Source organism: Glycine max, chromosome 15 (assembly GCF_000004515.6).
Source record: "Glycine max cultivar Williams 82 chromosome 15, Glycine_max_v4.0, whole genome shotgun sequence".
Lineage (NCBI taxonomy): Eukaryota > Viridiplantae > Streptophyta > Magnoliopsida > Fabales > Fabaceae > Glycine > Glycine max.
Genome location: NC_038251.2, coordinates 2305405 through 2330374, shown reverse-complemented (window position 1 = coordinate 2330374; position 24970 = coordinate 2305405). Strand labels below are relative to the sequence as shown.

The window sequence follows — 24970 nt, the reverse complement described above, 5'->3', positions numbered from 1 at the left end:
CTGGAATGAACTACATTGGAAATGTCTTGACTCTCCACTAGTGAAGTTGAATGTGGATGAGAGTCACAGGAATAATTGCATGGGCATTGGTGTGGGTTTTGGAGAACATACAAGATCATGGATGGGAGGATTTTCAAAATCGATTCCTAATGGTGGTTTGGATAGGCAGAGCTTCTTTCGATTAAAGAAGGTTTATCGAATGCTTGGAAGTATGGGCATCGACAAAATATTTGCGAGACTAATTGTAGAGAATCCTTTGAAGCCATTCAACTAAGAGATACTAGAAGTTGTAGAGCGCATCTTCATTACAATGTTATTCAAGAGATAACACTATTGATAATTTAGAAGTGACAAGTGAAGTTCCAAGTGATTACGAGAGAAACCAATGGTGTGGCTCATACCTTTGCGAGATGAATTTTTTCAAAACCTCAACATATTTTTTATTTGAGGCCCCAACTAGGATCCTAACCTTTCTTAAGCTTGATTTCTAGCTTTTGTAGTCTTGTTTCTTTTGTTTCCCACTCTACCAAAAAATACACGCCCTAAAGTTATAATGACCAAATTCTATTGTATATACGAATCATTACATGAAATTATATTATTATACTTATTAATAAATTGAAAATAATATAAATATATAAAATTTAATGTATTCATTGTGAGTATGTTATTATCATTATGTACATTTAGTATATTTCTTTTATTACGCACATTATATTTCAACAAAACAAAAAAAATTACACATTATAATAATATATTTACTACATTCATCTAATAATATATTTGCTATATATTGAATACTAAATATGTGTATACTTATTGCACACATTTAATAATATGTATATTTTATACTTATTATTAGATTTATAAAATAGTATACTTATTTTACACATAATATGTATATGTTACACATATTTAAAAAATTACTTACATTATAATAATATATTTACTACATTCATTTAATAATACGTTTACTATATATACTCAATACTAAATAATTGTATACTTATTACACATATATTTAATAATAGTATATACACCAGAGAAAATTTTATACACCAAATATTTATAAAATAGTATAATTTATATTACTAATTGATTTATTTTATTTGTATGTTGAGACTTGCAGATAGATCCTGAAGAAGCCAAATATACGCGCTCTAAGTCCAGAGTACAGACCCATACATTTACAAGGTTCTTGTTCTTCTGAGGGAAGTGGGGTGGGTGGCCATTGGCCAAGGACAAGGAGTTTACTTTAAACTTCTAGCTACCCTTCTTCCCGCCACACATCCTCAACTGAACAGAACACTGAGTGAGTGTCATGTGTGCATTGTACCCCTCTAAATCGCACCACAACTTTCTTAGGCACCAAGTACACACACTTCCAAATAGAACCAAAATTTCTGAAATCATATACATCGAGAACATAGCATCAAGCATATATTATTCCACGGATGGATTTATATCCTACCCTACATAGAACAAGTTTCTTCAAACGTTCAAAATATTGTAAGTCAAAAATCTAAAAATTATCCTTTGCTTGCCGGATGCCACCAAGGGCTTCTGCATCATTTGCTGTGGCTGCAATGTTTAGTGATTGCCGGATTGCAGCACTGGATGTACGAAGGAATGGATTACAAGCCTTTTCCATCTTCAGTGTGGTGGGAATCTGCACAACCAGTACTTATTAATTTGGTTCAAGCAAAATGCAAAGGGTTCAAACACACAATGAGACAAAGAAAGATGTATAAGGTTAGTAACAATGATATGTGACTAGTGAATAAGATTAATTAAGAAGAGTTATTAGGGGGAGGAAGATGGAGGGAGGACACTTCAAAACATTAATTAAAAAGAAGAACAATGTAAGACTTACCGTGGGCAGGCCTTTACTTCGAAGGTAAGCTACTTGGGCAGCATAGGATTGAAGTTCCTCGTTTTCAGGTTCGATAGACAATGCAAACTTTGTATTATTCTGCCAAACACCAAAGCAAAAAAGTCAATGTCGCAGTGCTTAGGCCAGGAAAAGGAAGCACAGAACATGAAGGACAAGAGTAAATGTAACTAACCAATGTATACTCGTGTCCACAGTATATATTTGTATTATCTGGCAAAGACATGATCTTTTTAAGAGAAGATAGCATCTGCAACATGGACGAAATTCTCAATAATTGAAGATGCAACCAGAACTACAAGCTTATCAAGTAAACTGGCTTGACACACTTTGCATCAGCAACAACACAGTTTATACAAAGCCAAACATTATTTGGCAAAAGGTACGCAAGTTAAAAATAAAAACATTAGTGTAACAATAACCAAACCAAATATCTATTCCTGTAAATAATCGTACCATATTTTATCAAGGCATTTACATTCACAAGTTGCAAGTTATAAAAAAGGATACTGGTTTTCACAAAGTCCTCATCTAATAGTAATTTCAATAACAAGTTGCTTTGTGCGGGTATTTAAAATTTCAAGCACTTCTGGCAAGGGGATAAAACAAGATATAAAAATAAGGCACGTCCAAAGATGCAACAACCTATTACTGGATAGAAATCTCAAACCTTAAAAGAAAAAAAAGAAGAAAAAAGGACAAGTACAATTTAAAACAACCTGCTGTGGGGTTCCTTCAAAGAGCTTGCCACATGATAAGCTGAACAAAGTGTCTCCAGTAAAAATTGCCCCAGATCCAGGAAAATAGAAGCTTATATGGCCTGCATACAGTATAAATAAATAGAACACTAGAAAAATGAGCCACATAAAAGAAACCAGATTTTTTTAATACTTTACAATATTAAGAAGAATTACTAATGCAAATAGAGCATGAATGTGACCTTGGGTGTGACCAGGAGTGTCCATTACACGCACCTCATGGCCAGCAAACATCCACTTATCACCATCGTTCAAGTGGATATCAATGCCAGGAATCCTTTTCTTGTCAGTTCCTGAACCAATCACCTGTTTTGCAACATGGAAGTGTTAACATCTACACAAAGTAGTAACTAGTAAGCATATAAAAAATACATCAAAAAACTGCTTTTAGAAAATTCAGACCTTTTGCTTAAATAGGCATAACATAAAAACACACAAAGTAACACTCTAAGAGCAATCACTCTTCTAAAGTACTTGATCAATCATCAAAGTTCCTAATATGTCAAATTGTCAATATTTAATCAAATCAAATTTGCAAAAATTTATTTTGCTAAATTTCACAGTTATTGAGTCTAACACGAATGCTAGATTGGACAAAGTACCAAGAGAACTTATCCTTTAAAAGGTAAAGGTAATCTCTTAATCCTAAAAACCAAAAGATATTCCTACTTGTCACGGGAAGATATAAAAGATACCTGTACCACGAAAATGATAAAAAGTTAGAAAGACAAACAGAGCAAGGTGTAACCTCACTTTTGATCTGCTATTTTAAACAGTACTACTATTATTATGATCATCGTCATCGATGTTGTTGTTGTTATTATTATTATTATTATTATTATAAAATGATGTCACCGGAATACACAGAGAATATCAATACAATGTATAATAAATCTCAGCATAAATGTCATATAAATACCTTTGCCCCGTATCTTGCTTTCAATTCTACATTTCCACCCGTGTGATCATGATGATGGTGAGTGTTGAGTATGTATGTCAAATTTCGATTTTTCCTACTCAAGGCATCTATGACAGGCACAGCTTCAGAAGGATCAACAACACCAACTGTACCCGTATCTACATCATGTAACAGATATGCATAATTGTCCTTCAGGCAAGGTACCTAACAATATTTTTTTTTAAAGACAATAAGTCACAATTTAGGCTTTCAGCATATTTCTTCAGAAAACTTATCAGCACGGGTGACCTATTTATAATCCAACAGGACCACAGCAACTGAAAACTAATAAGAGACCCGCTCTCACCAATTCAATCTGCAATGAGGAAGACATATTGGCAACACTGCAAAATTGAGCCACTCTCAGCGAGCGGCTAGCTCCACGCAGCGTTTTCAACGGAGTAGAAAACAATCGCATAAACCCATATAGAATGCCTTTTCTAAAGCAAAGTTGTCTCACATTTGGCCACACGCACAACCCACTTCTCACCTAAGAAAGACAACAATGAAATTCCATTACCAAATAGTCAATAGTCACTTGTTCACCCAAAATATCAAGTAAAACAGACACAGACACACACACACACACTTGCAGATAGGTTATAATCACAAACCAAGAAGCAAACAAACAAATAATGCATATAAACGCAACTGTTTCCAGAATTATATTGCAATATTTATCAAAGTCAATTAATTCCAAATCACAAAGGATAGAGATAGACAATAGACCGAATCATACAATAAAATTTGTTGCGGCGACCAAAAGCAAAATACCTTCATATCATTCATCGAATGTCACGAAAAATGTTTTGTTTATTTCGGAGATTAATTATGTTTATTTCCCCATGATTTCTGAAATGAAAGGAGAGTAGAGAGAGAGAGAGAGAGAGAGGCAAACCATGGAAGAAGGAAAAGTGGGCATAGCAGATGAAGGCTTAGAGAGCATCTAAGCAATGGTTGAAAAGGGAAATAGTTAAAGAGTGGGTTGGCACTATTTGGTTGAAAAGGAAGTTGCTTTTCTCTCCCTAACCACCACCCCTTCTTCATGTTCCTCATTATTCATTTTATTTTCTGAGCCAAGACATTCAGATATTAATGACAGTTTATTTATGCATCACACCACCACATACTTTTCTTAATGTATGCCACGTGGACAACTAATCTCAACGCTTTCCTTCCCCAAGATTCCTTGAATCCTCTCTAGTTTTTTTTTAACTAATCTCGAGATCTCTTAACATATTTTTTAAGAATAAATAGTTAAATTTGTGATTAAAAATGTGATTTAGTGATAAATTAATTTTAAAAGATGACAAATATAAATTTAATTTTGAATATAAAAAGTATAATAAATTAGTTTTACTATTAAATTTGAGAGATTATTTTATTTTTAAATTGTAATATTTAAATATTAATATGATAATACGTTATATTTTTTTATGATGAATTTAATATTAAATTATAAATTTTAGGGATTGATTTGTTATTAAATTATTTGTAAGATTAATTTGTCATATTTTTTTTATATATTTATAATTAAATTTAAATCTTTTGTCTTCTAAGAATTAATTTGATAATATCTTTCACTTTTAAAAATAAATTTAATTATTTATCTTTTTTTAATTCGTAAAATTTAAACTCAAAATTTTAATTAAAAAGATTGAATAAAGTACCACTGTAACAACGGACTTGTTAGTGAATAAACCTCTATAGTTTTCCTAATTGCTGCATCAACGAATTTTTCTTCTTTACTTTATGTGATGAACATTTTTCGTTCATTGCTAAAGGTGAAAACAAAATAATTCAATGCCAACAACAAAACAAAAAAGATTGTTCGGGAGGGCATCGCTTTTGCATTATGTATCTTCTAATTGTAGGCATCTTTTGCAGTTTTTGTCCTTTTTTATTTACCAAATAAGTCATTTACCAAGTAACGAGAGATATAAAATAAATAAAAGAAAAGTAAATAAAAATATATGAGAAATAAAACAAGATGTTTGGCAGAAAAAATAAATGAAGATAAGATAAAGAGAAATGAAAAATTAGTGAAAATAAATGAAAAATAACATAGCGAGTCTTGTCATTTTTAAAATTATTTATTCTCTCCCTTTTACCAAACAGCAAAAAGTAATTCTATCTTCTCTTCCGTTGCCATTTTTTTTTTGGTGAACAAATCTTCCCCTTCCAATTTTTTTCTTGCTAAACAAGCTCTAAGTATTGTTTGATAAAAGTGATTTTATATTGGCGAAAGGGACATATTTATACAAGATTTGTTACGGAATTGGACAACAGGTAAAAAAAATAGCTTTTTTTGTTGAAAAAGGTGGGACAACGGGTAACTACATTACAAAAAGCCTACCCTACATTAAATCTACACATGCTATTCTATAGTAACAGGATCATTCTTAAAATCTTTCTTTAAAGAACATAATAATTTTGACTTAGATTTTGCATGGTTGACATTATGAGTGGATTTGGGCCAAGTTGGAGAGTGGGGTGTGAGCAAATTTACTTAACATGGGTTCCATTTAGAAACTTTTTTTTATGTAAATGGATCTGTTTTCAAATAATTTGTTTTCAAATAATTTGCACAGAGGGTCTCTTATTTGCATGGAAGTCGTTGTTGGCTTTGGCGGTAAAGCATGACCCGTCAGTGGCAATGGCGATACAGGTTGATCCCGCCATTGGCACGGGTGATACAAGCTTATATGGACACTAAACTGCTGGTCCCATTGGCGATACGAGTCACGTAGAGTGCTTGTCGCAAGTCCAATTGGCGATACGAGCGGGAGAGAGGTTGCCGCAAATTCCATTGGCGATATATAAGGGTGCCGCAAATTCCATTGGCGATACAAGGACCGAATCAAAGACGCGTATCCAAAACCATATTTTTCTCCTGTTTTAGTTCACCACATGGTGCCACCTATTTTTTGTTAATGATCAACCAAGTAAAAGAATTCATGTAGTTTAAGGTTGTTTTTGTTTTCGGCATTTTTTATGTATTCTAAAGGTGATGTTGGTCTCGTGCTCATATTTAATTTGGAGACTTTTGCATTTTCAACACGCGTAATGAAATTTTTTATCTGAGATATTCCGTATAAGCTTCGCACGTAAGATCATTGCGTCTAGAGAAAATAACCATTAATAAAAGAATGTTGAAAAATATATTTGTAAATTTACTGAATCAATAAATGCTATGGAGGGTACTATTTTTTTATGATTTTGTAGTTCATGATTTTGCTCAGGATTATATTTTAAATGCTTTAAAAATGAATTTTGATTCTATTCTTTTCCCAGAGGTAATTAGTTCTTTGGTTGGTTTATCACCAAAAAAAATAAGAAATCAAATTTATAATTTTCAAAATAGCATAATAGATTCCTTATAGATTATAAAAATATATAATCGGAAATAATATTGGTCATATCTTTTTTTTGTCATGTCTCTTTTATTTTGGCAATTACATTATTAGAAATCATTAATTATTAATTCAATACAAGATGATATTTCATGTGTCTCTATTATATAAAGATTGACTTAAATAATCCTTAATTTAACAAAAAAGGTATTTTTTTCTCTTATTTTCCAAAAATTATCCTTACAATGCATTTTGATTTTATAATATTTATGAAGAAAAAATATTTTTCTTTTTTCAAATCAAATAATACTAATGAATTTCTTTTCTTTTCTTGTTTTGTTCATTTTTTCTATCTTGTTTTTTCTTCTTCGCCGAATATGCCAATCACAAATAAAATAAATCTACTCCTAACTAAAAATGGAAAAAAAAATATGTGCATGACGGTGACGATATGATGGAAATTGTTGGAAAAATATAATCATCAAATGAAATAGGACACGTGTGAAACGTAAATCATGAAGCGTGGACACGAGACAATATATAATCATTTTATCATTATATCATTTCATAGTAGTTAACGCTAAAGCAAGAAAACGTGTACACGAGCAAGCAAAGTGGCAAACATGGGCAAGTATACGGTTTTTATTTCATTGGCGAGAGCACCCTTGTATCGCCAATGAAATTTGCGCAACCTCTCTCGCCAATTGGACTTGCGGCAAGCACTCCACGTGGCTCGTATCACCAATGGGACCAGCGATTTGGTGTCCATGTAAGCTCGTATCGTCAGTGTCAATGACAGTATCAGCCTGTATCGCCATTGTCACTGACGGGTCATGCTTTACCGCCAAAGCCAACAGCGGCTTCCATGCAAATAAGAGACCCCTGTGCAAATTGTTTGAAAACAGACCCATTTACGTAAAAAGTTTGTAAATGGAACTCTGTTACGTAAATTTGGCGTGGGGCGTGAAAGGGAAATAAATTGGATGGGTAATTATTTCCATACCGACCGCTTTATTAAGGGAAGTGAAGGGATAAACATATCCATTAATTTATGTTTGGGTTCATTATAATCATAAAATTTAAAGATAAAATTTATCGATAAATAAATAAGTAAAAGGGAATTAAATAGAGCGCCATTAATTTTCATTATTTAAAAATGAAATAATATAAATTGAAATATTATTTATTTATTTTTATTTCATCTTATATGTTATTTTTTCTATTTTAATTAAACTTAAATATCTTTTTGATCTCAATAAATCAGTTATTTTTTTCCTGTAAATTAATTTTTTAAAATTAATTTATGTAAGTTTATATTTTTTTTTAATTTTAGTTCAGTAAAATATTTTGTTTATTTTTAGTCTATATAAATTTACATTTTGATCCATATAAACACAAACTAAATTACAAATGAAAAATAATAATCTTAAAGAGAATGAAATTAAAAAATATAAATTACAAAGATTTAAAAATGATAAAAAAAAACTTAAAAAGAAACAAAAATTAGTAAATTGTCAACTTATAAGGACTAAAATTTTAAAAAATAAACTTTAAAAAACCAAAAATAAAAAAACCTTAACAAAGAATTAAAAATATATTTAACTCCTTTTAATCGCGGAAAGTCCGAAATGAGATGGCTACACTGAGGGAGAGAGTTAACTGAATCATAAATCTAATAATTGAAGAATGTTGTTTTCTTTACTCCCCGACACTTTGTTATTGCTTTGTAGTTTACGCTCATTTGGCCTTTTACCTTTTCAGCTTTTGCTTAGAATTTGTGTAATGAATAAAGGAGTGATGGATTGTTACATTTCATATTTTTCTTATCAGAAGTAAATTTAAATTATCTGATGTAAGAGAGAGTTCAATTCAATCGACCAGTGAAGTTGCAGCTGTGATCGATGATTCTAGTCAACTTTATGGTTAATGTCCATATCCACTACAGTTGCCAGTTAGGCACGGATAGTACAATTGCAGCTTGGGTCGTACGATGTACAACACAATCAAAGGTGGAGATAAAGATTTTCTTGCTGCATAATTTGCCACAATCATGGTGCACATCTCAAAGTTCATTCAGTCTTGGAGCTAGGGAAAACTAAAAATTGACATGTTTCAAGCATTTTTTAATGCAGCAAATCTACGATGTAAAACAATCATAAAACGTTGTTGCATGCCACAATTACCCCCATCATATGGTATCAAGGCCTTAGAACATTGTGGAATTCTCAACAACTGACTTATATTTTGTCATATTTCATCACAGTAATGGTTTTCATAACGTGGTGTTGTCTCATTGTTTACTTTTAGTCATTGCATAGTTTACCATTTTTATAGGTTACTATCAGACTCTCTAATTGATCTTCTTGTAAAAGATTCTCTTTTTTTGGTGCCCATGTAGCTGTTGGTGCATCACAGCCACATATGAAGTCTCTAATAGAGTTAGGCTTAGACATAATTTTCACAATTCGATAAGCTTAATATATTTCTTTTCGCCAATATCTTCTAGGTTGTATTTTAGTTACATATGAAAAGTGTTGGTAAATTTTTGTGTTTTAATTTAAAATTTATAAATATATATTAATTTCATTTTACAAAATAAAATATTTATTTTAGATTTTCTTAAGATTTTGTTTTAATGAGTCAACTAGTTTGTTAGATTTGTTTTGACAACTATAGGTTAGTTTCCAACGGTCATATTTCCAACGGTCATATTTTGTTCTCTGTCCTCATTTCTAAAAAGATGACAGAACTCCAGTCTCATCTTTTTCTCCCAAAATTTTCTATATCTTCTCTTATAAAATAATTTATTTCTTGAGAGTAAGAGCATTGATGTTCATAAGGTTCGGGGATCCTTTCGCTGCACACGATCGGAACCAACGGGTTATCATATCTTGGGAGAGAAGCGCAATCAGAATTTCTTAACGGGTTATCATATCTTGGGAGAGGAGCACAATCAGAATTTCTTACCGGTGCAGTGTGGACGTTTTCTCTCTAAGGATAGCGTTTACACGCTTCAACCCAGGCTATATCTTTCTTCCCCTAATTTTTTTTTCTTGTGCTTATTATATGTTATAATGCATTATTCATGTGTTGTCAATTAAATTTATTTTGCTACTGTTATTTTGTTATTTAATTTAAGACTGTATATTATTTTCCTTCATTTTTATTTTATTTTCTAACAAAAAGGAGCTAAGATTCTTAATGGATATAATTATGGGACAGGGGGACAGTGGCCCAACTCAATCCCATCTCAAGTAGACTAGTAGCAAAAGAAAATCATGCGTCATACATCATAACAAGAAATATGGAAAACAATAAAAAGTATTTCGAGATCCATCCACATAAATAGAAAAGAGAGACAAATGCAGGCTTACATAATCATCAATGCCATCATAGGAATCTTGCTGCAGAAAAGTTTCAAAATCAGAACTCATGCAATAAGTGAGCATAAACTCATCAATTATTATCAAACAAGATTAGGAGGTCTGGTGATTGACTCAAGAAAGGAAAACACAAACAATTTCATTCATTATTCAAACATCAGCAAATGAGCATAATACTTGACATTGTATTATCTCTCGCTTATTCTTTATCTTTTTCATATACATGCATCTTAATAATAAATTTCAAAATTTAAAAGAAACAGCTTTTCGTTATTCCAATTTTGTGTTCACAAAACATTTTCCAAAAGCAAAATTACTGCTATTGGATTGTTACTTCCATCTTCCCCGTCCTATGTTCTAAATTGTGTTCTATTATGTTGCTTCCTTCCTCTTTCTATTATCTCTAAATAATTTAGTCACCCCGACATTATTCTATGCGATCTGCAAGACCACTTTTTGCGCCAAACCATTAGAAGGAATTAAGTTACAAAAGCACAATATGTTGAAAACAATATCGATTTAACCACCATTCTTTATCCTCTCAAACTTAAGAGGAAGGATAAAATTAAGGACGATAAGTCCATCATTTAGTAACATTTCAAATGAATGTCTGCTAATCTGCTACCTTCTACTGAAAAAGAAATAAAAAAAAAACTACAGCCGTGAACAAATTAGTGGAGAACAATAAGGAGGAAAAACACCCTTCTATTTCGATATTTATCATCTCTCACCTTCCTTCTAATTTCATCCTCATCTCTTGCTGTTCGATCCTTTATACGTAATCTTTATTCTGCTAAGGCTCAGATTAAAACAGTGCTGAAGCAATTAGTCTTTGGGCAAACACTTTTTTTTATTCTACAAAAAAAAAAAAGAGAAGCTTTTGAAGAGGCAGAAAAAGAAGGAAAAGAAATACAAGGGGATATGATTTATCTTCAAGCCCGGTATTTGGATACCGTCATTGACATATGTGTTAGTTCGCCAAGCTGTGTAACTCTAACTTGTAACTCGAGTGAGGGCACCAAGATGTTGGGACATGTCTTAGCATGCTTAGTTGGGCTCCTGACAGTAGAGGGATAGCAGGGCTGCTTCACTTCCAGTTAGGTGTGCCAAGCTCTTGAAGGCTGCTTCACTTCCAGTTAGGTGTGCCAAGCTCTTGAACTATCATTGTTTGCATTTTCTTAAAACACATGTGGTTTTATACTTCTATATATTGTTTATAATTATTCCACATTTTTATGTTTTAAAAATAAAAATTCTGCATATCATGGGCGCTCTTATTTTTGTTAGATTATATAAGTGGCTAAATGCTTAAATCGGAAAGAATAGATTTGGGCTGCATTTGATTGTGTTTTCCATCTTTAGTTTTGGAAAAACATTTTATAAACAATTTTCAAAAACTACTTTTTAGGGAATACAAACAGGAAAAAGAAAATGTGAAAGTATAGAGAAGAATAAGAATAATCATAGAAAGAGAAAATTAAAGGTAGGAAATCGAACCAACTTAAAGATGTTTTTGATTTTACAAACTTAAAAATAGATTAATTTTGAAAAAGTATTAAAAAAATTATCCTATTAAAATATTTTTTTTATTATATATTTTAATTTTTAAAAACAAAAAATAGTTTTAAAAAATAAGAAGCAAACAAATTAACCCGCTTTTATTCCATCTTCTTTTTCACTATTTCCTGTGACCTGTGATAAGTGATTACAGCTAACAATCACAGCTTGTGGCACCTTTATTGGCATTAGGAAAATTATTCAGAAATTTTTTATTAAAGAGTTGCCTGAGTTGATAGAAAGGGAAAGAACTAGTGAAGAAAAATATGATGGGAAGCAAGAAGCCTATACTCTTAGCAATGAAGTTTCTGATACATATTTGTATTAGCAAAAAACATTATTTCAATTTTATTAGTTATGTTTGGATTGGTAAGTAGTGATTGAATGGAGTAAGACAGAATGAAATTTTAGTAACTTCTATTTAAATTTTAATAAATGAACAAGTCTTCCGTCGTTGACTGCGGGATCAAGTGAATGACGCTAAACTGACCACCAAAATGTTTGACTAGGAGCATGTTTTGATTAGGATATCATTTTCTCTTATATAAAGAGGTTTTCGCTGAATAGGATATCATTGGAATAAAATTTGAGACTTTATAAAGGTGTTTTTCTTGTTTTGATTAGGACATCATTTTTTTAATGTTCTTTTACGCAAAAACCGCAATATTCCACTTTAGATAAACACTTAACAACTAAAAGGAGAGATGATTATTGAGAATAAGGAAGTCAAAATCAAAATTGGGTCAGCCCGATTGGCACTGGCCAGCAAGCAACATTCAGTTTTCCATGTTCTTACTAGAAAAATTCCATTGCATACATTCTTATCATCCTTTGACTTTGACTTTCTCGATATCTTCAAACCAAAGTTAATTTTACAAAGTTGTGCTTCATTCTTCCATGATAAGACTTTGTGCTGCACGTTTGAATTGTTCCTGCAGCCAATAACCATCCTTCACTTGGTAAAAGATTGCACTATTTTCTGGTTAGACGACTGATGCAGTAATGTTGGGGCTAAACAGCTCTACTTCAGAAGTCATAAGTCATTAACTTGATCACGAAACAATTAGTGGAACAAATATCACTTAATGTCATATATAGTGTTACATTTTATCTTATTATCTGTAGTTTCTAGTTATAATTTTTAACATCTTCAACCTATACTATCAACCGAGTTAAAAGAGAGAAGTTCCAAAGGGGCAAATCTAGAACTAGAAGAGAGATTTTCATTTGTCATTTGTCCTGATGCAGCCTAGCAGTTAAGATGCTGCGTGTGATTGGTACTTAATTCCCTTCATGAAAGTGCCATTCACGGTTGTGCCAAAAAGACAAACCCAAATCAATGATATTGCGAGTTGACAAGTGAAATATGAAATGGGTATGCTTCAAGCTTTTATACTTTGGCAACAGAAGGGCATTAGAAAAGATCATATCTGCTTATATCTTCCATTGTTTCAATTGTATAATTTCATCTAAACAATATTCAGAAAAAATGAAAGAAAATATCCTCATAAATCATGTTTGCTATCTCCCCTACTAAATAATTAGACTCCATCTATACCTCAAACCCCACGTAGGATTTATGTACAAACAGACGAAAGAGGGGGCAAAAAATAAGTGAAATTTAAAGAGGACCTTGGACAACTTTCAATAACCAAGTTTAGTCCCACTCTGCCTATCTACCCATGCATCGTTAAGCTAAGCTATGTACTCATTCACCTTTTGGCTTTACTTTGTATTGTTTGGACCTGAGGTGACGATTGTGATCCACCACTGAGTGCAGCAGCAGCAGATTCAACATGTGTAAGAAGATATTCATATATCTTCTTCCTCAACCGGTCAATTGTCTCTGCTGATATCTCGCATGATTCTCCCTCATCCTTGCTCGATCCTATCTCATCTAACCAATCATTAACACTCTTTAGTTGAGTGAGCATTCCTGCTATTTGGTCATTATCAGACAAGGTAGTGTCCCCATCACTGTCCAAGAACCTCTCAACAAATCCCAAAAACCAGTCTCGGGACTGTAACTGTAACATTTCAGCCAAATTAACTACCTCATTCAGACCATTTCCTCTAACCCATTCTGGGGGAGGTTGCACTAGCTGCTTCTGCCCATTTAATAACGCATCACCTGGTTTGCGAAGAGTTCCTAGTGAGGCATGCTTGGAATAAGCTGTCAGACGAGTTTTTGCATGAACTTTTGATGAAGCATCTTCACTGGAATTGTGTAGGACTAACATGTGTTGACTTCCCACAACAGTCTTCTGATTTTGAGAATTGCTTGAAGTTGGAGGCTTGGATGATTGAGATTCTCTAGTAAAAACAGCAAATGATGACAAATTGGTGGCCAAGGCTGCCTGGACCCAGGAAGCCGATTGTTTTTGTCGATCTGATTTTACTTTTAGCGCTTCTTCCACTGTGCTCCTTTCATAATCTGGAGATGAACCATCTGGAATGGGTTTTGACAAGGATTCAGCAATTGTTCGGGTACTATTCAGGCTAGCATGAAGAGTTAAAAACTGCTCTACTGCTGGCTGTAGGTTATGTTCCTTAGCAGAATTAGTTAGCTCCGAGTATGTTCTGCCAGAAACATCACAAACAAGTGTCAGCAACAACTTGGTATGTAGCATGGAATTAGACCATTCCAACATAATAGTCTATCAAATGTAGCAACAACTATATTTATGGATAAACCTGAAGTCCTGCTGAATATTCAGTACCTTACCATGGGTTAAATTGCAAAGTTTCCATTAAAAATGTGAAATATATACATGATATGTCTATCAAAATTATCCCTTCAAATCAAACTACATTCCAATTCTGATAACAATTAACATGGATAGCATTCATACACACTTTCTTTCTTTTCTTTTCTGTTCAAATATTTCCAACAAATGTCCAAGAAATCTCTGACTTGATTACACATAATAGTTAAACATCAAAATTATCCCTTCAAATCAAACTACATGATCTGGAGTTGGTTAGCTTTGCATAAATTTGATTTAAAAAAGGTCACATTCTCCACATGCAGTTCCTCCTTTCTACAAGTCAGTTCAAACTTAAAATTACTCACTCATTTATCCACCTCTTAATTTTTACCATTCAATGGAAATGGGTAATGGAGAAAACACAGATGTTCAAAGAGAATAACCCTAAACCCCTAACTACATATGGGTTATCTATAGCCAAAATGAACATCGAGAATGAAGGAGCATAGATAATGTAGAGGAGATGTAAAGAAGGTCCAGTTGGATTGCTAAAGCAATGTACAATGTTTTCAGTAAGGAAAAATAAAGTTCTAATTTATATAGCACATGGTTTCAGCCTTGTAGGAATGTTATAATTGGGACGGATCAAAATTAGGCTGTGTGGGGGCAGCTGCCCCCACAACCTTTTTAACTTTTCTTAATATATACTACAAAATCATAAACAGGGTTCATTTATAAGGTGAAGGACCCACAAATATATAAATGAGTATTGCCCCCACAACTAAATTTGTTTAGATCCGTGTTGTAAATCATGGGTGCAAGATCATGATTAATAAGCTAATGCAGCTGTTGGATTGGAGGCTCTAACCAAATGACAATGAAGGAGGAAATATTCGTAATTAATTGCCTATAGTTACTGTCCTGATTTGAATGTATTCATACCTTAGACATTGCAGTAAACTCTCTGCAGCAGCAGCCTCTTGCATAGCCTCAGTTGCTGCCATCTGTGCCGCATCCCTGTGTTTCATTACTTCCTGTCACAAATGTGAAATAAGAACAAAACAATACAGTTAAAGAATTTCTCATCTGAACAGAAGGATTCAGTATGCCATATAATCATGCAGTAAGGATATAAGTTAGGAACAATCATATAACCCAATTTTATACCTGTGGTGGCATACTTATTATATTTAGTAGTATTTATGAATCTAACATGATACTCATTTGAGTTGTTTCGATGTAACTCATGAAACCATTTTTTTCAAATATATGCTGTGCTAGCCAAGAATCAAAGAAGTTAGATGCGAAAGCAAAGGAGTTCTTAATGGATATACCCTTCCAATCTTTGAAATAGATGATGGGAGTGATGCCCATTGAACACTTCCATCTGTCACTTTTCTATTACTTACAGCAACTTTGACCAAGTTTCCAGGGAGTCCACTGTTAGAAACTTCTGCTGATTTCTTTCCGATGGAAGTTCTTTGCTTACTCGACTTTTCTGGTTCCTCTACAGTTCCATTAGCATTAGCCTTCTTTGTAGGCGTTTGAATCTTATGTTGTTCCTTAGAGGGCTTTGTTGGTGCTTGGATCCTGCTCTCCTCTTTAGATAGCAACTTTTCATTTGAAATGCTTCTCCTTCTAGGAATCTGGTAGACCATAAAATGAAAGAAAAAAAAATTTATAATTGTTTAATTGACTCAATCCATGGAGGTAATGAAATGAAATCCAGGTCCCTCAGACTGATATTGACACCAACTAAACTATATAGCAGAGTACTCCACATAAAATTTTGAAGGAAAAACAATACAAAATGACACAATTTAATCCAACATGCCTAGGCATTTGACATCAAGAGTTGCTCAAACGGAGAAATGGCTACTCACACTTGCTTCAGGCTTAGGATCAAACTTGGATGCAACCCTGGTTTTGGAAGACTCTTTAGTCTTGACCTCCATACTCCCTTCCCAGCTCTTCCTTAAAGCCTTAGTCCCCAGCTCAATTCCCTGCACCAAATTTCTAATCGGATTTCCCACCACAATTTTCTTCCCAACCGAACTACTAGCCCCTCGAACAGACTTTTCCGTCTCCGCCACTCCCACCTTAGCCCCAACCTTTGCCTGATGCTGCCTGACCCCATTGGCAAATTTCTCAAAAGAACTAGGCAACGAGTAGCAACTACTCGGTGACGAAGGAATGGACCGCGAATTGGTAGACTTCAATCTAGTCAATGATTCCTTCTTCACCTGAATCTTGAGTGCAGGCTTGATAGGCTGAGGTTGCTGAGGCTGAGATTTGCTCCTACCGAAAACAGCACTTGCTTTGCTGGATTGCACATCCTCTTTACCACTCCCACCACCAACATTTGATCTCACTCTCTCCTTCTTCTCCTTCTCCCCAACCCCACCACCAAACACCTTCCTCGGAGACTTCGATCTATCCGTGTCACCGGCACCAGAAGAAACCCCATTCTTGTCACTACAATGATCAAGGAAAGCAAGGGAATGAGTTGCAACAATATCCTCAGGGGTTCCAACACAAGGGTGTCTCCCAGGAACAGGCCTAACCCCTCTGAGAATGGGGACAGGAGAAGCGCCCTCCAAACGATCAACAAACACAAACTGACCCAACTGAATCTTATCACTGAGAATGAGATCATCATGCTCATCAGGGAGAGACACGTAGGTAGCATGAGAGGAATCAGAGACTTTGAGATAAAAACCTTGATTTGGGAAAAGCTCACCCCCTGCTGCAAGTGCCGGAACAATGCTCACAACTTGCAAAAGCGAAGACCTGTGCTCACCACCAACCTTCACATCCGTGTTCATGTGCTGCAGAAGCTTCAGAAGCACCCCCGGTACCAGATTCGCCATTGTTCTCCCCCACCACCCTCAATATGCATTCTCCAACAAGAACACACCCTCTTCGAAACAAACTTGGCACAAAATTATAATAAACCCCGGGGAATTGGTTTTCTTTTTTAACAAAAATACGGCCTAATTCATAGGTTAACAAAAAAGGACAGAGAAATTCAGTTTAGGAAAATATTCAGATTTCGATAGGCTGGTTTAGGTAGCAATTTTCAAATGGAGAACAAAAACCAAGGAATAAGACAGTATTCACTAAACAGGAATATAATTAATATTATCGAATGAAATAAAAAAAAAATTAAAGAGATGGGGCTTGTTTGTTGTACTGTACATCTAGGTGTACATAAAAATTAACAACCTGCGCCAAAGTTTTGGTGGAAATTCCAGAGATTATTTGGGGTTGGTACGGCAAGAAAAAAAAATAGAGGGAATGAAACAGAAATGAATTTTGGAAGAGGAAAGAAAAAGTGAGTGAAAAGGTAAGGGGGAGAAAAAAAAAGGAGTGAAGAGAAGAAAAGCTATAATTGACGGCAGGTTATTGCATGATTGATACGCGAAGAGATGTCAGTGTCTGACAAACACATGCTCCTCTTCAACTCTCTTTGGTTGGATTGAAGAAAGGAACACCAGAGGAATTGTGGGGGCAGTTCAACCGTATGGAGGTATAGCCAAGCCACTCAATCCAAAGGTTGTAACTGATTCTAAGAGGGACAAAAGGGTACTGTGCTAGTTAGGGACTCAAATGTGATTATAATTGCAAATGGGTGCATGTGCGAGGTAGCGTTAGTGTTAGGACCAAGGTAAATGGGGTGTGTCGGCTACCAACAAAATACGGGTCACCTCCTAGTATAAATAAGAATGAATAATATATACAAATCTCTACACTTTAATCAACACAAATTGAGATTCTCTCCCGAAAGCATTTAGTAGGAGACTTGTGTCTTTTTATCTATATTATTTTTAGTAAATAGAGAGGTACTCGACTCAACTAATACTTATAATTTTTTTTCTATTTATCTCTCTTATTATATCATATCATAATATTTATAATATTTTTTCTTTCTTTTATTTCTCTCACTAAATATATAATGACACATTGGAGTCTATGAATACTTTTTCTATCAATAATAATATGAAATTTAGAGGCCCTTTTTCTTTATTGAATTAAATTAAATAATATATAATTTTTTTAGTAAATTACATCTAAAACAAATTTTTGTTTGGAGATGTTTTTCTAAATAAAAAATATATATAAAAAGTAACAAACACCCTCTAACATTAATAGTATTTTTTTCTCTTGAATTATAAATTACTTATATCTTTTAATTTATTGGATAAAAACTCATATCATATTATTAACTTAAGAAAATTTTGAACACGAAAAGAATCAAACCCGAGTAATTTTTTCAATCCTTCCACATGTTTTTAAATAATCTAAAATTCAAATTATTTTAATTTTAATGTTTATTTAAATTCAATATTAATTTAGTAAAAAAAAAAACGTGTGGAAGCAATGCGCTTTTATTCATTGCTAGTAAAAATGTTTGGTGAGGTTGGGATTGGGAATGTCGTGGCCGGGTTGAATTACTGTATAGAGAAAATAATAGTAACTTAATAAATAAAAGAATTTTAATTTTTTTTATATAAAATTTGAATTGTTCCTACATTCCTTTTCCGCTACTGTCCAGAATCAAGATGTATAGACTGGAATTTTAATTAGTTTATTAATTGTTTATCTTGTTAACAAATTTGGATGAAATTAATTGCTCAACTATATCGAGTTTATTTATAGATTATTTGTATAATTAATTAATTAATTAGTGGATTGATAGGGACAACTTTTAGGATAAATAACCATTTGATCCTTTACTTGATCTATTTTGTTTAAAATAATTATTTATCTTTTAAATTTTATTTTATTTTTATCTTATTTAAAAGGTTTAAAATGATCATTTATCATTTACAAAATTTATTTTGATATCTTATTTCACTTAAAAGGTTTAAGATAATCAACTGTGTCATTTAAATAGTATTAAAATAAATGATTAAATGAAACAAAAAAAGATAAAATATCTAAATGATCATTTAATCTATATTTTATAACTGTAAATTTAGATAGAGTCATAAGGAGGAGGAACATAAGTGTTGAAGTGATAAGAAAGTTATGGATTTAAATTCTGTCACTAACATAACATATTAATACTAATTATTGATAAGGAGAATCAAACCCCTGGAAATAAACTTAAAGAACTTAATTATTTACCAATTCTTTTGAACCTTGTTTGGCTAAGCAATCCTGTATTAATAATTATAATTAAAAACAAATAAAATTTATACCTTTTTATATTATTATACTTGTATTCATAAATAAAGTTACTTTTTTTTTAATAAAGCTACACATGTTAGGTATATATTCTTGCATTTACATTTTTTTGTGAACTTAATTAGCATTTTTAGATACCAAATCGTTGGTTACACATTCCTGGGACATTATACCCAGCATGTGAATGACATTATATCCAACAGTTGACCAATAATCTAGCAATTAATTAATAATTAAGGTAAATAACTTGCATTTACAAAACGAAAAACAAAAAAAGGAATCTGTATTTAAAAATATTAAGGATATAAATTATCATTTAAACCTAAAATAACTATAATACATTTGACAGGAGGATATTGGAGGGGGTGGAGGGGGTGGGGGTTGTTTTCTTTTTAAAGTCAAAACTCAAAAGAGAATATCCTAATTGTGTTATCAATGCATGCATAGTTAATATTATAAGACTACAAGATTATTTAAACTGAGCATGTGACATTTAATTTTTAATTTGAAATTTTGTATAAAATTTTAATGTGTAACTCATTTCATACATTATAAGGTCAAGGTTTTAATTAGTTTATAATCTTTTAATATTTGACAATTGATATTGGAGTTGAATATGACTTTTGAATGTTGAAAGTTTAAGTAAAAAATTGCTCATATTTGACAATCAACGTCTTGGGAAATTTTTATTGTGATTTAACAATAAGGAAAACAAGCATTTTGTTTGATATTTAAGGTATAAAGTATCGTAAATAAAAATTATTATGTGATCTTTTAATATATATTTTATCCCTCGTATTAATTAAAATTTTCTTATTTATACTTCTTTTTATTTTTTCACTTCACAACACATTATTAAGAGTATAATGGGAAAAAATATTTAATTTTTCGTTGATATTGTAAAATGAAAATAAAATAGAGACAAGTTTTATCTAGTAAAACATCAAATAAAATGAGATTTAGAATTACACCTTTAATTAAGTTATTTAACCTAAACGCACCTTATACTCTACATTGATATACGTGTTATCACATAGTGGTGAAACTTGAAAAAAATATATGGAAGAACTATAGTAATTAAGATTATGATAATAGTAATTTTTTCATGCATCGTTTTATACGTTTAAGATAATATTCAAATATTAATTATGTTTTATGGTATCAAAATATTATTTTATTTTATTTTTTTATCCGTAAGAATTAAAGTTAATATAAAAAAAATTATAACATTTACTTACTATGTTCAATCAATTGAATAATAGCACTTCTCACATTTGTTTTATTTATAATTATTATTTCCCCTTCTCTTCTGGAGTAAAAAATATATAAAAAAAAACAATTTTTGTTTGAGAACATGTAAAAAATCTATGAATTTTTTAATAGATTCAAGGAAAAGATAATATTTTTGTCAAAATTATAGCAAAATTTGTTGAAAAATATGTGGAAAGATTTTCAAAAAAATCACAAATTTTATAATGAAAATATATATGCATAATTTGCACAAGAAAAACCTGCAGATGCAAATCATATTGTATAAACTTTCTTACTCTAGAATGAAGTTATAAAATTCATAAAAAAAATAAGGTTTGAAAAATGCAAAAAACATTTTAATAATATAGATGGCATGAAATTAATTAATTAATCTATAAAATTGTTATTAAAAAAAACTTAAAGTGCATTATATTTTTTTGTTGATTTATAAAGTGTAATATATATATAGCGAAGTGAAAAATCATGAAAGGAATATATACTGTTAATCCTTGCTTAACATCTACTTAAATTGTTATACTTTTTCAACTTGAACTTATCATAGTCTAAAAGATTATGGGACTTTACAAAAGACAAATGATGGAATTTAGCATACACATTACACATAATGAAACCATGTTAGCCAAAAAGAGCAAGCAAGGTAAAAAAGAGGAGAAAAATAAATAAAAAGAAAAGATGGTATGAGTGTGGACCATGTTGCTACTATACCTGATTGGCCTGGCATCCAAAGCCAATGGCATGACATATAATATATTTATAATTATATATATACACACATCAAACTATTAAGATGAGAATTATATAGTATTAATTCTGCAGTCAATCAGTTATTTGAAATAAATATATAATGTGCTAATGTTATATAATTCTCAACAGTTTTTATAAATTGTACTACTATACTATTAGTTAGTGTACGTATTAACGCTGTTAAATTTTTTTTTTTACAACACACATTTTAAGATAGTTCTACCATCTTAGAATGTGACATAGTAACATTTGTGTAATTAAGAAAAATATAACTATGACATTTTTACACAACCGTCTTTATAGGTAGGATGTGATGACATTTTTTTAAATTGAAAGATTTTCCAAAGACGATTTATAGAAGAAAACCGTCGTCGTTTGCGTGTTTAATTTAAGAAAATCACAAAAAAATCAATTAGTTGTCATTATTTAATTTTCTATTTGTTTTTTGTTTGTTGAAGAATATTAATTTCATATTTTTTAATTTGCAGTGTTAGAGTGACAAATGAACTTGCAACTTGAATTCAAAGAGGAAGCTCACAAGCTGCAAAGTTCTCTATAGTTTTGACGATGCTTACATCATTTGTAATTGGGTTTATCTTATTTTCCTCGAAGGCACTGACTAAGCTCTCTAGCCGTGACTCTGATATTGTCATGTGTCGTCACTGAGATCGTGCTCGTGCCGCCACGCCAATGTCAGCCGCAGTCCCTCAAAGGTGATTCTCGTGCCAGCACGGCTTCGTACCCTAACCGTATATACCTTATTGACATCGTGCCCTGACTTAGATCATACCCTGACCATGTCATGCCGCCGCTGAAGGTTTTTGTCCCCCTTTTCATTTTTGTCTTTAACTTTGTACCTTCGTGGAATGTGCACAGGGTTTTTACTATTAGTATGGCATGTTTGTTGTAAGTAGTGAACTTGGTTAATGTTTGCAACCTAATATTGGCCCAAGGTCGTGTATGGTCCACCTTGTTTGTCTTTGAAAGGAAATTGAGAAGTGAGTTGAAGACCAATTTATTTATTACATGATTTTGTATTTTGATACTTGGCAGCTAGGTAGATCATTGGTAGTTTTTTTATCACTTTGAAAGTTTTCAGCGTTCATCTTTTTGTAGAAACTTCATTTGTCTATGCTATAAATAGGACTCTATTTTGATTGATAGAGGGAATCACATGAAAGGATACACATACTACTTATACCAACCATTCCCTAGGTACATAGTGTGGGTGATTTTTTGCAGTGGGTCAGTTCAAATTGAATTCAAGAAGCACCACTGTGATAAAGAGTTTTAGGCCAGATTAATGTATAAGGAAGGACTAGCTATGAGCTGGTAGGATGAGGAGAAGGCTTATGGTTAAACCATTGATTAGTAGAGTTCTAGGCTAGATTGTGAGTAACTCCAAATAATTGAATCAATTGAGATTCTGTAAAAAAAATGACTCTTCATTTTCATCTTGAAACCTAACAGAAGGAGTGAATGAGATCTCATGATGGAGGTCAAGTATATCAATCTACCCTCTGAGGGTCGAACATGCATGATGGGAGTCTCATGCAAATCCTCTGTGGATAATAGTGGATCCACAGTTTTTGTGGTTCATGCATAATAGTCCATGAATACTTTTCTAACAAGGCTATGTTAGAAGCTGTAGTTGATATCTATTTATCTATCTATTGTTTTCTCTTGCTTGCAACAATTTGATGCATTGAATTTGCATAACTTAAGGTATATTTGGATATCTTTTAGGGGCCTTAAACATACTTTTGGAATTCTAAAGTCTAAACTAAGTTTTGTATGATCTTTGGATTCTTGTAAAATTAATTTTGTTTCTTACATTTGAGACTAATTTGACTTTGATGCAAAAGTAACAAATGAGTGACTTTTTAAGTAAAAGTACTTTTGATTTGTGTTTTTACAATAACAACGTATTCTTGATTAGTATATTCTAACGGATTTTATTTTATCAACGTGTTTTTTAACAAAAAATATTCAAATATAAATCAAATTATAATAAATTCTTTTATTTTTATTAAATTTAAGTCCACAACATACTTTTGATTGAAATTTATATGTATAAACTTTAATCCAAATCCAAACATGTACTTAATTAATTTCTATATTGATACTAACGTTAGAGCACTTGACCAATGATAATATTGATAATGATTATCAATTTTTGTGGCTTATTACCAGAACATTTTTTTAGGTGACACTACTTTAACAAGTTCTGGCCATGGATACAAGTCATTTTTGTCAAGTAATGTCATTTTAAACAATTTTTTAGACAGTATTGGCTAATTTCTTAACAAAATTTTGATTTGACTTGTACAGTAGTATAATGTGTAATGCAACGATAAGCAATTAAGTAGTCAATAAACAGCTCCCTTATACAACGTTTTAGTCATATTTTATTATTTTTACACTGATAGCAGTTTTGGTATAAATATATGTATGTTATCGGGACCCGCTTTTCTTCTATTTTCCTTTTTGTTAGAAGCCTAGTAGAACACAATTAGCACTGTGTGGCCAACGAAAAAACACAATCAGCATCACTTGACTCCCACACTATTAACGTGGGCAATAATTTGTCATCATATATCAACCACGTCTCAACTAAGACCATTCTCTTATTAATTATTCAACTCATTTAATATCAATATAAAAAGGTAGATAAAAAAATTGTCATATATTATCAATTTCATACATACGTATATAATTCATATCTATTAAAAATTAATTTATTCATACAAACATTATAAATTGGCACTAATATGATAAAATATGTCATATTAACAGATAAATTTGTTGATATAAAATTATTAATATATATTATCTACTGGGTGATTCTTTATGTGTAAATAGGGTAGCCATGACTAAACAAGTAAAAATATTTCACTATCTTATGGTCTCCTAATTTGTTATAATAAAATGAATATGTTTTACTTATAGAATATATATATAATGATAGTGTGTAAGAGTTTGTTATATTGTTATTCAATGAATTATACAATTGAAAGTTATTTACTTTTACAACTGTTTTCTTCTTGTATAAGCTAATTAAGATTGGCTGAGACTGAGAATAACCACTCTCTCTCTCTCTCTCTCTCTCTCTCTCTCTCTCTCTCTCTCTCTCTCTCTATATATATATATATATAT

The 24970-nt window shown here is 31.9% G+C and overlaps 2 protein-coding genes across 3 annotated transcripts; both read right to left on the bottom strand.

Annotated features, from left to right (window-relative positions):
* Positions 1–1009: 1009 nt before the first annotated feature.
* Positions 1010–4688, bottom strand: GLYII-9 (putative hydroxyacylglutathione hydrolase). 2 transcript variants are annotated; one of them, NM_001255637.3, is made up of 8 exons: positions 4382–4685; positions 3915–4097; positions 3569–3772; positions 2832–2955; positions 2611–2711; positions 2067–2141; positions 1874–1972; positions 1010–1669 (listed from the first exon to the last, which is right to left on the bottom strand). In NM_001255637.3, exons 1-8 carry the CDS (start codon positions 4394–4396, stop codon positions 1523–1525), a joined length of 948 nt encoding a protein of 315 aa, NP_001242566.2. In that variant the 5' UTR covers positions 4397–4685; the 3' UTR covers positions 1010–1522. The 2 variants fall into 2 exon arrangements, with proteins under 2 accessions (NP_001242566.2, XP_006597067.1); XM_006597004.3 differs by having other exon boundaries at positions 1153–1669; positions 4506–4688.
* An 8626-nt stretch (positions 4689–13314) lies between these two features.
* On the bottom strand, positions 13315–18298 carry LOC100814047 (uncharacterized). Its single transcript, XM_006597155.4, has 4 exons — positions 16492–18298; positions 15943–16254; positions 15551–15642; positions 13315–14480 (listed from the first exon to the last, which is right to left on the bottom strand). Exons 1-4 carry the CDS (start codon positions 17476–17478, stop codon positions 13613–13615), a joined length of 2259 nt encoding a protein of 752 aa, XP_006597218.1. The 5' UTR covers positions 17479–18298; the 3' UTR covers positions 13315–13612.
* Positions 18299–24970: the final 6672 nt, after the last annotated feature.